Genomic DNA, 13,587 nt, shown 5'->3' on the forward strand with positions numbered 1-13,587 from the left:
CACTGCTTAAGGTCTAGAGAAGCATTCTCACCCTTGATGCAAAAGGTTGGCAATTTCTTCTGCAGCACGCCTTCTTCCACTCCTTTCATTAAAAAAAATCTCTTTAAAAAATAGGAAAGGGGTTTCGGCAGGGATCCAAAGTACCCTCCAAGTTTAGACCATGCAGTATTCTACTTCAATTCGTTGGGTTATTTCTGGGAACGACGTGCAGGGACAGTGGTGGGATTCAAATAATTTAACAACCGGTTCTCTGCCCTAATGACCATCCGGGTAGGCGGGGGCTCGGTGGTCATGTGATCATGTGGGCGTGGCCAAGTCAATGTCACTCACGTTGATGGGCGCTTCGTCTTAGCGGTTATAATGGTAATAAGGGTTAACCAGAGAGGCAGTTTCTGTAAGCAGGGCAATAAAGATTAGGCTAGAAACAACACCAGTATGTATGTTTCCTTCCTTCCTTCCTTCCTTCCTTCCTTCCTTCCTTCCTTCCTTCCTTCCTTCCTTCCTCCTTCCTTCCTTCCTTCCTTCCTTCCTTCCTTGAATTACCCCTGTAAAGTGGGAAAAAACCAAAATGAGATTTCTTCCAACAATCGGTTCTCCCAATTGCTTAGAAAGTTAACAACCGGTTCTCCCGGCTAGGTACGAACCGCCTGAATCCCACCCCCGGTGCAGGAGAAGAAAAGTCTGTGAGGCCGGGCTGGAAAGCGACTCAAGAGAAGCCACCACAGTCACTCGCTGGCTCGAAGGACACCATCTCTCCGTCAAACGTTAAACTAAATCTCGGCTCTTCCGATAATTTGGCGCCTTGAACTTTCGGACGGGCGCGAGGTGCCTCATACGGCAGACTTCGCACCGTCTTTATTAAAAAAAATGAATTCCATTTATTCCGGGCGGGGTTTGTACGTCAAAAGACGTCTCCGTAGATGTCTTTGCGCAGGTTAAAGAGGGAAAAAAAACTGCCAGGCCGTTTTCCTTCCCTCAGAAAGTGACACTTTTCCAAGCGAGGAGCGCGCGCTAGAGCGGTTGCGGCGGTTGCCATGGCGACAACGCGCACAACACACCACTTATTCATTCCCTCCCCCCCCCCGCTCGCGTCCTCGTCCTCCACCACTCGCACGCAACTCCCCGTTGCCATGACAGCAGCGCCCGCCAATGGAAAGCCTCATTAGAAGGCCGCGAGCTGACAAGGGAAGGGTTTCCCCCGTGCACTTAAAAAGAGGCGGAAGTGGAGTCGCGTTGAGCTTCTGGGCCGCGGCCGGAAGTGAGGGTGGGGAGGTAGAAAAAAAAGGAGGCACCGGCTGAGAGAGAGAGAGAGAGGCTCGCCGGCTGGTAGTCGAAGCACCTGCCCGCGAGCCACGGGGGGAGGCGACGGGCCGCCTTTCAACGTGGGTAGGCGGGGCGGTCCGCGCGGCTCTCGCGAGAATCCCTTTCCCCCAGTCAGGAGGCGGGGAGCCGGACTGTCCCTCCCCCTCCTCCCCTCGCTTCCCCCCCTCCTCCCGCCTCCTCCAGGAAGAGCCTGGGCCCGACACGGCAAGATGGCGGCGGCCGGAGGCGGCGGCGGCAGCAGCAGCGGCAGCAGCAACGGCGGCTGCGGCGGCTTCCAGGCTGCGGAAGGGCCCGAGCTGTAGACCCCCCCCCCCGACGCGGGGCCGGCGTGGACTGGCGGGCAGCGAGAGGAGGCGGCGGCGGCGGAGGATGAGCCTGCTTTGCGCTCAGTATCTCCGGTGAGGAGGATGGGGGGAAACCCTATTGAGGATGGGGAGCACGTTGAAGAGAAAGGGGGGGGGGAGAAAGTGTGTGTGTGTGTGTTGGGTATTGTTGTGTATGGAAGATGGAGAACACGTTAAAGAGAAAGGGGGGGAGAGAAAGTGTGTGTGTGTGTGTGTGTGTGTTGGGGAGGCGGGGGTGCTGATAGATTAAAGACCATTTGGGAAAGCTGTGGATTGAAGCTAACTCAACAGGAAACCAGGAATGATCCAAACTCAACTGCACAAGATCTGGAAGAGAGTCTCCTCTGTGTGTGTGTGTGCATGCGTGTGTGTGTGTGTGTGTGTGAGAGAGAGAGAGAGAGAGAGAGAGAGAAAGATTAGATAGATAGATGGATAGATAGATGGATAGATAGATAGATAGAAGATAGATAGATAGATAGAAAGAAGATAGATAGATAGATAGATAGATACAGTAGATAGATAGATACAGTAGATAGATAGATAGATAGATGATAGATAGATAGATAGATAGATAGATAGATAGATAGATAGATAGATAGATAGATAGATAGATAGATAGATGATAGATAGAAAGATAGATAGATACAGTAGATAGATAGATACAGTAGATAGATAGATAGATGAGTAGATAGATAGATAGATAGATAGATAGATAGATACAGTAGAGATAGATAGATAGATGAGTAGATAGATAGATACAGTAAGATAGATAGATAGATACAGTAGATAGATAGATAGATAGATAGATAGATAGATAGATAGATGATAGATAGATATAGATAGATAGAGTAGATAGATAGATACAGTAGATAGATAGATGATAGATGATAGATAGATATAGATAGATAGATAGAGTAGATAGATAGATACAGTAGAGATAGATAGATAGATAGATAGATAGATAGATAGATAGATAGATAGATAGATAGATAGATGGTGTGCTGCTCTTTGGAAAGGAAGGTTTCCTGGTTGAAGAAGATGAAGGAGAGAGAGTGACAGGAGGAAGAGAAACACAACGTTTAAAAAAAAAACCCACCATCCTTCAATTCTAGCATTCACAGTATTAGTATAACCTGACGCTTATTCAGCAACTGTCTTATCCTGAGCATGTTATGTGCATGAGAAAAAATCTTATCTGCCCCCCCCCCCCTTGCCAATTGGCATTTTATTTAACGTAAGGGCATTGCAATAATAATCGGTCTGGGATTTGTCTGATGTGCTGTGTGGATGGTTGGTTTATTTCCAGCAACACAAATTTGTACCTGAAAAAAAGTAAGTGAATAGACTTAAAGAGGGGGATAAAATGGAACATGGAATCCCTCACCATCTCATTAGCCAGCTCCGTACACACCTTCTGAAATAAGGGTAGCATTGCAAGCAATTTTAAGGCTGGTTGTAGGTGATACAAGTAAAACGACATGTGCGTGCACACGCAAGAGATGATAAAGAAGGCAACATTAGAGGGTTGTTCTACAGAGGAGGGGCTGCTCCGGTAAGGTGCTGTACCAAGAGGGAGATATAGTGGGAAATGTGCAGAAGGCCAGTGACGTTTCATGGCTGATGGGCGAGACGATGCTTGGCTGAGCAAATGAGAAGACTGCATGGCAGAGAGGAACAGGCTATTAGGGAACTGAAGTGAGGAGTTCTTGTTCATTTAAAGATGCAGGCGCTGCCCCAGATATACGCATATTAATTCACTTATCGCTCAGCCTGAATTGTAGTTGCAGTAATTGAAAAGCCGTTCTATAAATTCACTTACGCAGTTATGCTTTGCGGTGTTAAATGGCACACGAATTTACCTCCGGTGAAAAGTTAATCAGTAACTCCTGTGAAATATTTCTGGGAGTTCTATCTTTAAGGTGCTTTATAATATCATTTCCAAATTAGGATAACTTGGTTATCAGTCCTCTGCAAGTCTCTCCTTCTAAGCCTGCAGTGTCAACTAATTCTAAATCAAATTATTTGCCTGGAAAGAAAAAAAACAAGTGGTTAAAGCACCAGGTTAGAAAGTGGGAGACTCTTGAGTTCTACTCCCCACTTAGCCATGGAAGCCAGCTGAATGACCTTGGGCCAGTAAATTTTTCTTAGCCCAACTTGCCTCATAGGGTTGTTGTTCTGGGGAAAATAAGAAAGTGTGTTGGATATGTTTGCCACTTTGAGTTACTTGTAAAAAAAAAATGGGATAGAAAGAAGATTAAAAATAGATGTTTGTTGTTGGATGATGCCTTTACTGCACATAGTTTTTGGCCATATAATATATCATGAATAAAGAAATAACACGTCTCAATTTTAGTATGTTATACCCCAGATATTTCTGTGCGTTATTCTATCATTTTAAATAAGACTATCATAAATTATGTTTCTAGATTATTTCAGTGCTGTATAGTTGCATACGTGTCATTGTTATTATTTACGCAGTTCATAGAATAATATAGATAGCATACCCATGGACTTATTTTTGTTTTATCAACATACATTTAAGTCTTAGTCAAATGATTTCTTTAAAATTTTTCGAGGTATGACCCAGAAGCTCATACTGACAACTGTAAAGAGTTAAGCTATATGAAAATGCAAAAAATAAAAAATAAAAGAATAATAATTCCTATGTTTGAAAGCAATATGTCAAAATAAAGATTTAGCCAGTTTTAGGCTTTCCCAGTGAAAAACCGTTCTTGGATAATGGATCTTCTCAATTTGTAAATGTATGTATGTATACTTGGAAGCTCTAAAGACTTGCAATTGGATATAAATTTGGGAAACACAATACCTGATTATTTTGGGGATTATTTTACACCTCGATGATTATTCTCTATCACCTTTGGGTTATTTAGGCTTGCTCTTTGGTGCATTCATTTCTTTCTGACACAGCATAAATTTAGTTTTATGGGAACTGAAATGTTCTACAATACTCTTTACTGTATACTTTATTCTGCAGTTTTGAATTCGGGTATCATCATTACACCAAAGATGTTGATTGATTGATTGATTGATTGATTGATTACATTTGTATGCCACCCTTTTCCCTGAAGGGGACTCAGGGCGGCTCACAATTCAATCAGGGAAGGGGGTACAGACAAGGGAATAAAAAAGACGAGACATAACAATACAAAAATTTAAAAAACACACAACAACCATACCATTTGAGAAGGGGGGCAAAAACTCTTTAGCCCCAGGCCTGTCGGAAGAGCCAGGTTTTAAGGGCTTTGCGGAAGGCCTGGAGAGTGGTGAGGGTTCGAATCTCCACGGGGAGCTCGTTCCAGAGGGTCGGAGCAGCCACAGAGAAGGCTCTCCTCCGGGTAGTCGCCAGTCGGCATTGGCCGGCGGATGGAATTCGGAGGAGGCCTAATCTGTGGGATCTGATCGGTCTATTGGAGGTAATTGGCAGTAGGCGGTCTCTCAAGTACCCAGGTCCAATACCATGTTCAATCCTGTATGTTCTCCTTTTTCTATTTTGAAATGAGAAAAGGGTTTGGAAGGATAACATTAAATAAAACGATCCTGTAATCCCTTAAATTCGGGGTTGAATCAGGGATTGGATGAATCTGAGCATTTACTAGTCATCAGATACTCTTCCTGATGTCACAGGAGTTCACATCAGATATTTTTTTCTCCCTACGAGAGAAATTTCTGCTGCTACCTAGGATTGAACTCTCAACATTTGGAGTGGGAGGGAGAGGGTCTTCAACACTAGGCCACCACACCAGTCTTGGAAGGATAAAGTTAAATAAATGTATTAAATGTAGATAAAGAAAGGTGATACTGGTGAAAAATATTTATGCTTTAAGGGCATTCAATAGTTTGGCAGTAGATTGGGTATGATTACAATGTTAATGCAAGTTTTCCACATTGAGCTGGGCTGACTTCTGAATTTAAGACGCTAACTGTAATTTGAAAAGTTACAGTTTTGAACTAACTTTCATTAGGATCATGCTTTGTTTTTGGATCAACTCTCCCACCATCTTCACTAAATTAGGCCTCCCTTAGGTTTCACCTATTCTGTAGGTGAAACCTAAGGGTACTTGAGAGACCGCCTGCTGCCAATTACCTCCAATAGACCGATCAGATCCCACAGATTAGGCCTCCTCCGAATTCCATCCGCCGGCCAGTGTCGACTGGCGACTACCCAGAGGAGAGCCTTCTCTGTGGCTGCTCTGACCCTCTGGAACAAGCTCCCCGTGGAGATTCGAACCCTCACCACCCTCCAGGCCTTCCGCAAAGCCCTTAAAACCTGGCTGTTCCGACAGGCCTGGGGCTAAAGAGCTTTTGCCCCCCCCCCTCGAATGGTATGGTTGTTGTGTGCTTTTAAATTGTGTATTGTTCTGTTCGTCTTTTTTTATCCCTTATCTGTACCCCCTTCCCTGACTTGGATTGTGAGCCGCCCTGAGTCCCCTTCGGGGAAAAGGGCGGCATATAAATGCAATAAATTCAATTCAATTCAATTCCAGTAAAATGAATAACTTCTGCTGGTAGCAGTGTCTCTGTAGTTGTAGACCTAACTTCTATTTCTTCATCGAATGTAGCAGTTTCTTTTCTTCATTTTTGTTCCAGAGAAGCTGTGACTTTTTTTGTTTTGTTTTATCAGTTATCCTGGAGATATGTCTTTAAATATCCTTTTTATTTTATTTTACCATTTAACTTAGAACTGTAATTTCTTACTTGGTCCTGTTAAGTTTTTTTTATTCAAAAGCATCACATATAGTGGACTTTATCTGCTTTCTCTCTCTCTCTCTCCAAGATTTGCTCTGAAATTGCAGGAAACCCTTCAAAACAATATTTGAAAATATTTTGAAGGCCATGGCAATAGTTTTAGGGTAGATTCTCAAAATGCCTTTGCAGTCCTACTCAGGGTGCCATTTTGGTTACTTTTATTGGGCATCATAGTATGAGTATGAGTAGTTTATTTATATGCCGCCCTTTTCCCTGGGGGGACTCAGGGCGGCTTACAATTCAGAAGGAAGGGAGAACAAACAGATTAACACATAAGACAGTACATCATTAAAAGCACAGCATTCATACTATTCGGGTGGGTTACAGTCTTTAGCCCCAGGCCTGACGGGAAAGCCAGATATTAAGGGCTGTGCGGAAGGTCTGGAGGGTGGTGAGGGTACGAATCTCCACGGGGAGATCGTTCCATAGGGTCGGAGCTGCCACCAAGAAGGCTCTCCTCCGGGTGGTTGCCAGTCGACATTGACCGGCAGATGGAACTCGGAGGAGGCCTAATCTATGTGATCTAATTGGTCGAGTGGAGGTCATTGGCAGTAGGCGGTCTCTCAAGTACATGAGATGAAAACAGACTTTTTATAGAAAGCTAGTGCCTTTTGAACTGAAATTAGAAGTGAGGAAAGAAAATGTAGATAGACTAGGTAAAGGTAAAGGTTCCCCTTGAATATATGTTCTAGTTGTTCCCGACTCTAGGGGGCGGTGCTCATCTCTGTTTCAAAACCGAAGAGCCAACGCTGTCCGAAGATGTCTCTGTGGTCCTGTGGCTGGCATGACTAAACACTGAAGGCACATGGAACACTGTTACCTTCCCACCAAAGGTGGTCTCTATTTTTCTACTTGCATTTTTCCATGCTTTCAAACTGCTAGGTTGGCAGAAGCTGGGGCAAGTAACGGGAGCTCCCTCCATTACGCGGCACTAGGGATTCGAACCGCCAAACTGCCAAGGTTTCTGATTGACAAGCTTAGCATCATAGCCACTGAGCCACCCCGTCCCTTGTAGATAGACTAATTCAGCTTATTGTGCTCTTACACTATTAGAAAATGAAATAAATAGTTCTATATCTGTACATGTTCCGAACAGTCATTAATGGTAGAGTGTAATGAAATTATATATAAAAAAATTTCATTAACAGCCTATATTTTCTGCCTTTACATTTGCTTACTTCTCTTTTATCAGAAGAACTATGTAATTTGATTGCTCTTGAAATAATAATTCTATTCTAATTCAGCGACCATACTGACGGTTCCACCACAAATCCACGAAGCCCTTATCCGCGGAGACATAAGCGCGAAGACTAATTTGCGCCGTTCGAAGCGCTAAGGAAAAACGCGACCCTACCGCAATGACATAATGACGGAGGGCAAATCCGCGCATTCCCAAGCACTCAGCATCCTAAACCTAACCCTAAACCTAACCCTAAAACAAACCCCTAAACCTAATCCTAACCCTTACCTTAATTTAAATCCGCTTTCTGCCGCCGCGCTGTTTTAAAGCGCCCTTCTGTCGCCGCGCTGTCGCGGCGGTGATGATGTCGCGGCTTTAGCTACACGATTTTATCACGGCTATTTTGATGAGCGCGGTTTTGTCGTGCCACGATACTGACAGGTTATCTTGGATTTGTTTATGTAACCCTTTCCCAAAGCTTTGGTTTTATAACTAACTAGGTAGGTCATTGTTTCAGTGACATTTCTTACAAGCTTCTTCAATCTCTACGATTCTACAATGATAGTACCTCTAATGCTTTGCCTTTACTGGAAATGTTGAGATCCACTCGGAGATACATCAGAATGGATCTTGAAAATAGACCGTACTGAACTGTATAGTACAGGTAAACCACAGCATAGGAAATGTTTTATGATAGGAGTCGGCAAACTTAAACACTCAAAGAGCCGTTTGGACCCATTTCCCACAGAAAAGAAAACACCGGGAGTCACAAAGATCGTAACCGGAAGCCCCCTGTTCAATTCTGGAGCTGACCGGAAGTTCAGTTCCCCCACCATAGAGTCTCCTCCTAGCATGGCGTACTTTTTCCTCTACCTGTCATAACCGAAAGACCTATCAATTGTGGAGACAACTGGAAAACCCTCCCCTTCCCATAGAGTCTTCTCCTGGCGCACTGTGCTTCTCCCCTCCCCCACCAGAAGCTCCTCTCAAAATTGTGGCACCGACCGGTGACGGAGCCGCAGCAGAGGGAGGAAAGAGCCACACGCGGCTCCAGAGCCGCAGTTTGCTGACCCCTGTTTTATGACATTTGTAATTATATCATAGACCAGTGATGGCGAACCTATGACACGCGTGTCAGTGCTGACACGCGTAGCCATTTGGGGTGACACGCACAGGATTTCATGCGATTCATCCTCGGCTCCTGCACGGCCGCCGAGGATGAAAGAATCTGTGCTGGAGGAACGGGGGGGCAGGACGTGTGATCTCCCCCGCCCACACTCACTTACTGTATCGCCGCCGCCCCTTTCTGAGCACAGGGGCTGCTGGTAAGGCGTGCGTGCCGTGCGCACACACGTCATCAGCGCGGCGAGGGAGGACCCGCAGGAGAGGAGCGCGGGAACAGTGATTAGAACAGTGCGCGCCTCTCTCCAGTCAGGCCGGCACAGAGAGTCTACTCCTGTACTGGGACTGTCGGTTACGACCGCACCACAGCAGGGAACAGCGGAGTGCCAACGGGAACTGTGAGCGCCATTAGCAGCCCTCGCGTCACTAGGAATATTCATAGCAGGGGCGGGCTGGAGCGGCATGTTGATGAGGACGTGGAGCTGGAAGCAGCCGACTCCAAAGCCCTGGTTCACGGCACCCCAAACAAGTTCAATAATATCAAGGGCAACATACAAAATCGACTGATGAACAAAGAAGTTACTAAGCAGGTATGTTAAATAATTATACATTTTTGTAGTGTAAACTATAAATTGCGCAAAATTATGTTTTTGTCGAAGTGACACACAACGCGAGTTATGCTCGATTTTTTGCCGATTTTTGACACACCACGCCAAAAAGGTTGCCCATCACTGTCATAGACTGTTTCATGATAATGTTTATGTCATAAAATGTTTTATAACATTTGTGACAATTCTATAGGAGTCGTGGGTCCTGGATTTTAAATGCTTTCTGTAAATTAGCCTATTTGAGGTACCTTAGTTCAAAAATTCTTGCCCTATGATGCACTATTTTTTCCAGTTAAAGATAACAGGAACAAGAATATAGATTCTTGTAATAATAATTCAATTATGGCCTATTCCAGTAGAGATGTGTTATTTTTTACATATTTCGCACTGTTCTTGTCTGTAAATTTGTCATTGAAATTGATCCCACAATAAAATTTTCCTAGAGAAATACAACTTTTGTACGGTCATAGTATTATATTGTGGGGCAAATATATTGATAAATATTGTGATGAAAAATAAAGGACCAATAACTATTGTGACCCTTAAATATTTTTCACTTCTAAGTGATAGTCCATGAAGTTGGGCAGCCAATAAATTTAAATTAATTAAACACAAGTAAAGTATATAAAAGATTATAAGATATTATAGGCTGCAAAGCTGATAACTAAATTATGAATCTTACTGAGTGAAGTCATGCTGATGTCTGAGTAAACATGCATGGGCTTATGGTTTAAAATTGATCCCAAATTCATTTATTCTCTGTAGAAGTTCATAATACGTAAGCCACATCATATTCATATAAACCCTAGGATATACTTGTGATATTTCAAAAACATGAGTTAAATTCTAATCTGATTAAAGTGTCCTCTGATAAATGTTATCACATATTCGAGAGGTGGAAAATCTATATTTTTTAAATATGTGGGACGTGGATGCAGTCATGAAATTTCAGTGTAACCTATTTCAGAGAGTTGTGATGTAAATAATTAGGTTGTAAGGTTATATATGTTGTCCTTTACTCCAAAGAGATATAAATATAATACACTTTTTATATTTCAGTTTGAAGATATGGTAGTGCTGTGATGGCGAACCTATGGCATGCGTGCCACAGGTAGTACGTGGAGCCATTTGCCAGGGCACGTGAGGCATTGCCCTGTCAGCTGGCCAGCGCGCATGCGACCTTCTTTTGAGGCCATTTTGAGGCGGAGGGCGAAAAACCGCCCCTACGGGCAAACTGGAAGTTCAGGAATGTACTTCCAGTTTGTTCATGGGGCCGATTATAGCCCTCCGGAGCCTTCAGGGAAGCCTCCGGAAGGCCCCTGAACACTCCGGAGGGCTAAAACCGGCACTAGTTCAAACTGGAAGTGATTTCCGGTTTGCTTGTAGGGTCGTTTTTTTGCCCTCTGCAGCCTTCAGGGAAGCCTCCTGGAGACCCCTGAAGGCTCCGAAGGACAAAAAATGGCCCTATGGACAAACCGGAACTCACTTCCAGTTTGCTCGTAGGGTCATTTTTTGCCCTCCGGAGTCTTCAGGGAGGCCCCTGAAGGCTCCGTAGGGCTAAAACTGGCCCTACAAGCAATCTGGAAGTCCATTCTTGAACTTCCAGTTTGCCCGTAGGGCTAGTTTTTCGTGCTTCAGAAGCTTCAGGGAAGCGGTATATAAGTCTAACTGCTATTGCTATATGTATGTAATCTACAATTAAATTCAGTCTAAGACTGGTGGAAACTTAACAATTCAGGTCCTAACCAAGCACCTAAGAATTATTAAGGTAGCATCTAAGAATATAGGCAGTTCTATGTAGGATGGGGTATTCGTTTGATAAAACTAGGTGTTAAGGTCTGATAAATTAAATATTTCCAGATATTGAAGAGCTCCTTTGGGGTATCATTCAAGTGCCCCAAACACATTGGTATAACAACAGATTTCTTTTTCTATAAGCATTGAACTTCAATCTGCAAGTCCCAGAGTTTTGTAATGTTTCCCATTGTTTTTCCCATTTAACTGTTAAATTGGGTATATTATGAGGTTGAGGTTTGAGGTTTATTCAATTTATATGCCGCCCTTCTCCCAAGGACTCAGGGAGGCGTACAACATTAAAAAAAACACATACTACAAAAGTTAAAAAGAAATTTTATTTTTTATTTTTATTTTTTATTTGTCCTTTTTTTTATTTTTATTTTTTTTTTCCTCTCCCACCGGTGTGGGCAGGGATTGCTCAAGATTATTACTTTTATCAATATTTCTAAATAATAATTACAGTTAAATGAAAATGGATATATAATAATGCTTTAGTTAATATGAGTTATGTTGGTTGACTGTGGAGGAGATGTACCAAAACTTATCTGTAATTGATTGATACATTTTCTACAGATGTAAAGAAAGATGTGTACCTGTTTTAAACTAAAATTAAAAAACATTTATTAAAAAAAAAGTTAAAAAGAAATTACATAGGATATCCCCAAACCCAATGAAAATTAACAATGACACATTTTTTAAAAAAGAATTAAAATTAACAATAATCAATAATTATGAACAATATGCTATGAACAGCTGTAATATCAGGAATGTTATGCATGTTCATTTGATTTTCTAAAATCTTCTCAACTTGATGATCATTTATTTTTTTTGCATTCAAAACCCAAACCGCTCGCAAAATTTCCAATGAATAATTCTGGCACTTTTAACACTCCTTGTAGTTGGTTTGTAAAATTTTGCTTTAGCCACTGGTCAATTATTTCATCCTTTTACTACAGAGACAACATCTGCTTTTGTTTTTTACATGTTGAATTTTTGCCTTCATGCAATTTACCTGGTAAAGCTTCTTCTTGAGCCACTAAAATAAATCCTTCAATTTCTTTAACTCTACTGATATTAATCAACTTCATGTGGAGTTTTTAATCAGCTTTTTCTTCTATATCCTTCAAGTATTGACCATACCTTGGCTTGTTCTTCCAATTAGCAAACCATTTTCAATTGTCTAGCATTCATCTGTGGGGTTTTTTTTCCAAGCACTTTCCTTCATTGAGTTCCTTCAGGATTTTCCTTATTGGTTTTTTAAAAATGTAATCATTCAGGCCGTGTTTTTCTTCCTTTATAATTTGTTTCACCTGTAGGAGTCCTCCAACACCTTCAGCTCTTAGCAAATACAGCCACTCAGTATCATTTTTTGGGTGCAAAACATGGTGCATTGTCATTATTTTTCTTGTCTTCTGATCCAAGTTATTAAGTTTTATCCAGTCAGTTGTTTCTGCTGTACGTCAAATAATAGAGACTGCCAAGGTTAGCTTTGATTTCAAAATTTTACAAACTCATTTGATATGTTTAGTAGAAGTATGATTCTGTAATAAATCAGAATCAATCAATGCAGCCAAGTTCGCTTCCAGGGCCATGGCATCTAACATGACCTCTCATCACCTCCTGTGGCTCTGCCACTGGCAGGCAGACATGACGTCTAAGTGGAAGCTAGCTTCCGCCCCCTTTAAGGGTGGTAATCTCTTTGGGGAGGCGCTAGACCCTATTTTAATAGAGGGTAAGGATAAGAGAAAGATTCTTCCACACGTGTACAGGAGGGCGAAACGAAGGACCATTCGGATACCCCTGTCACGTTCCGACATTCACGTTGAAAATAAACAGAGTCAGTTTGTTTGGTGAAAAACTTTATCTCTAATCTAAGAAACTACATGACAACCAGCAGTAAATAACTATGATACAAAGGTAAACAAGCCATACCCTTACTGGGATTAGAACCTGGGCTGTATTACATATTAGGCAGTTGTATTAGCCACTAGGCCACAGGTTCTCCTCCTTTATCAGTTAAGCCAGGGAAATAGGTATGTATTATGTCACAACCCCTGGTATGCCCAAATATGGGAGGAAGCATACTGCTTCCTTTCTTTGTCTATCAGCTTATCCCAAGAGACCATCCAGACAGAAAGCCATCATTTTTACTGTTGCCTTTGTTACATTTGTGTTGCATTTGTGCTGATAAATAAATAAAGGGAGACTAGTATAGATCTATTTCAAGCTATTTAGCTCTCATCAGCTAGCCATACCCTTACTGGGATTAGCACAGGTTCTAATCCCAGTAAGCATATGGCGAGCTGATGAGAGCTAAATAGCTTGAAATAGATCTATACTAGTCTCCCTTTATTTATTTATCAGCATAAATATAACAAATGTAACAAAAAAGGCAACAGTAAAAAATATTGGGTTTCTGTCTGGATGGTCTCTTGTGACGAGCCTA

At 42.4% G+C, this 13,587-nt stretch overlaps 1 protein-coding gene across 1 annotated transcript in view; it reads left to right on the plus strand.

The window, feature by feature from the left end:
- The first annotated feature begins 1,520 nt into the window (after positions 1 to 1,520).
- Positions 1,521 to 13,587, plus strand: part of SMG7 (SMG7 nonsense mediated mRNA decay factor) — a 67,867-nt gene continuing 55,800 nt past the window's right edge. Inside the window, exon 1 of the mRNA XM_087726974.1 lies at positions 1,521 to 1,721. Coding sequence (XP_087583100.1) covers positions 1,693 to 1,721 — 29 coding nt within the window. The 5' untranslated portion in view covers positions 1,521 to 1,692. The remainder of the gene's footprint in view (positions 1,722 to 13,587) is intronic.

Source organism: Thamnophis sirtalis, unplaced genomic scaffold (genome assembly GCF_051295495.1).
Source record: "Thamnophis sirtalis isolate CommonGarterSnake01/CBP01778 unplaced genomic scaffold, rThaSir2_p1.2 scaffold_12, whole genome shotgun sequence".
Lineage (NCBI taxonomy): Eukaryota > Metazoa > Chordata > Lepidosauria > Squamata > Natricidae > Thamnophis > Thamnophis sirtalis.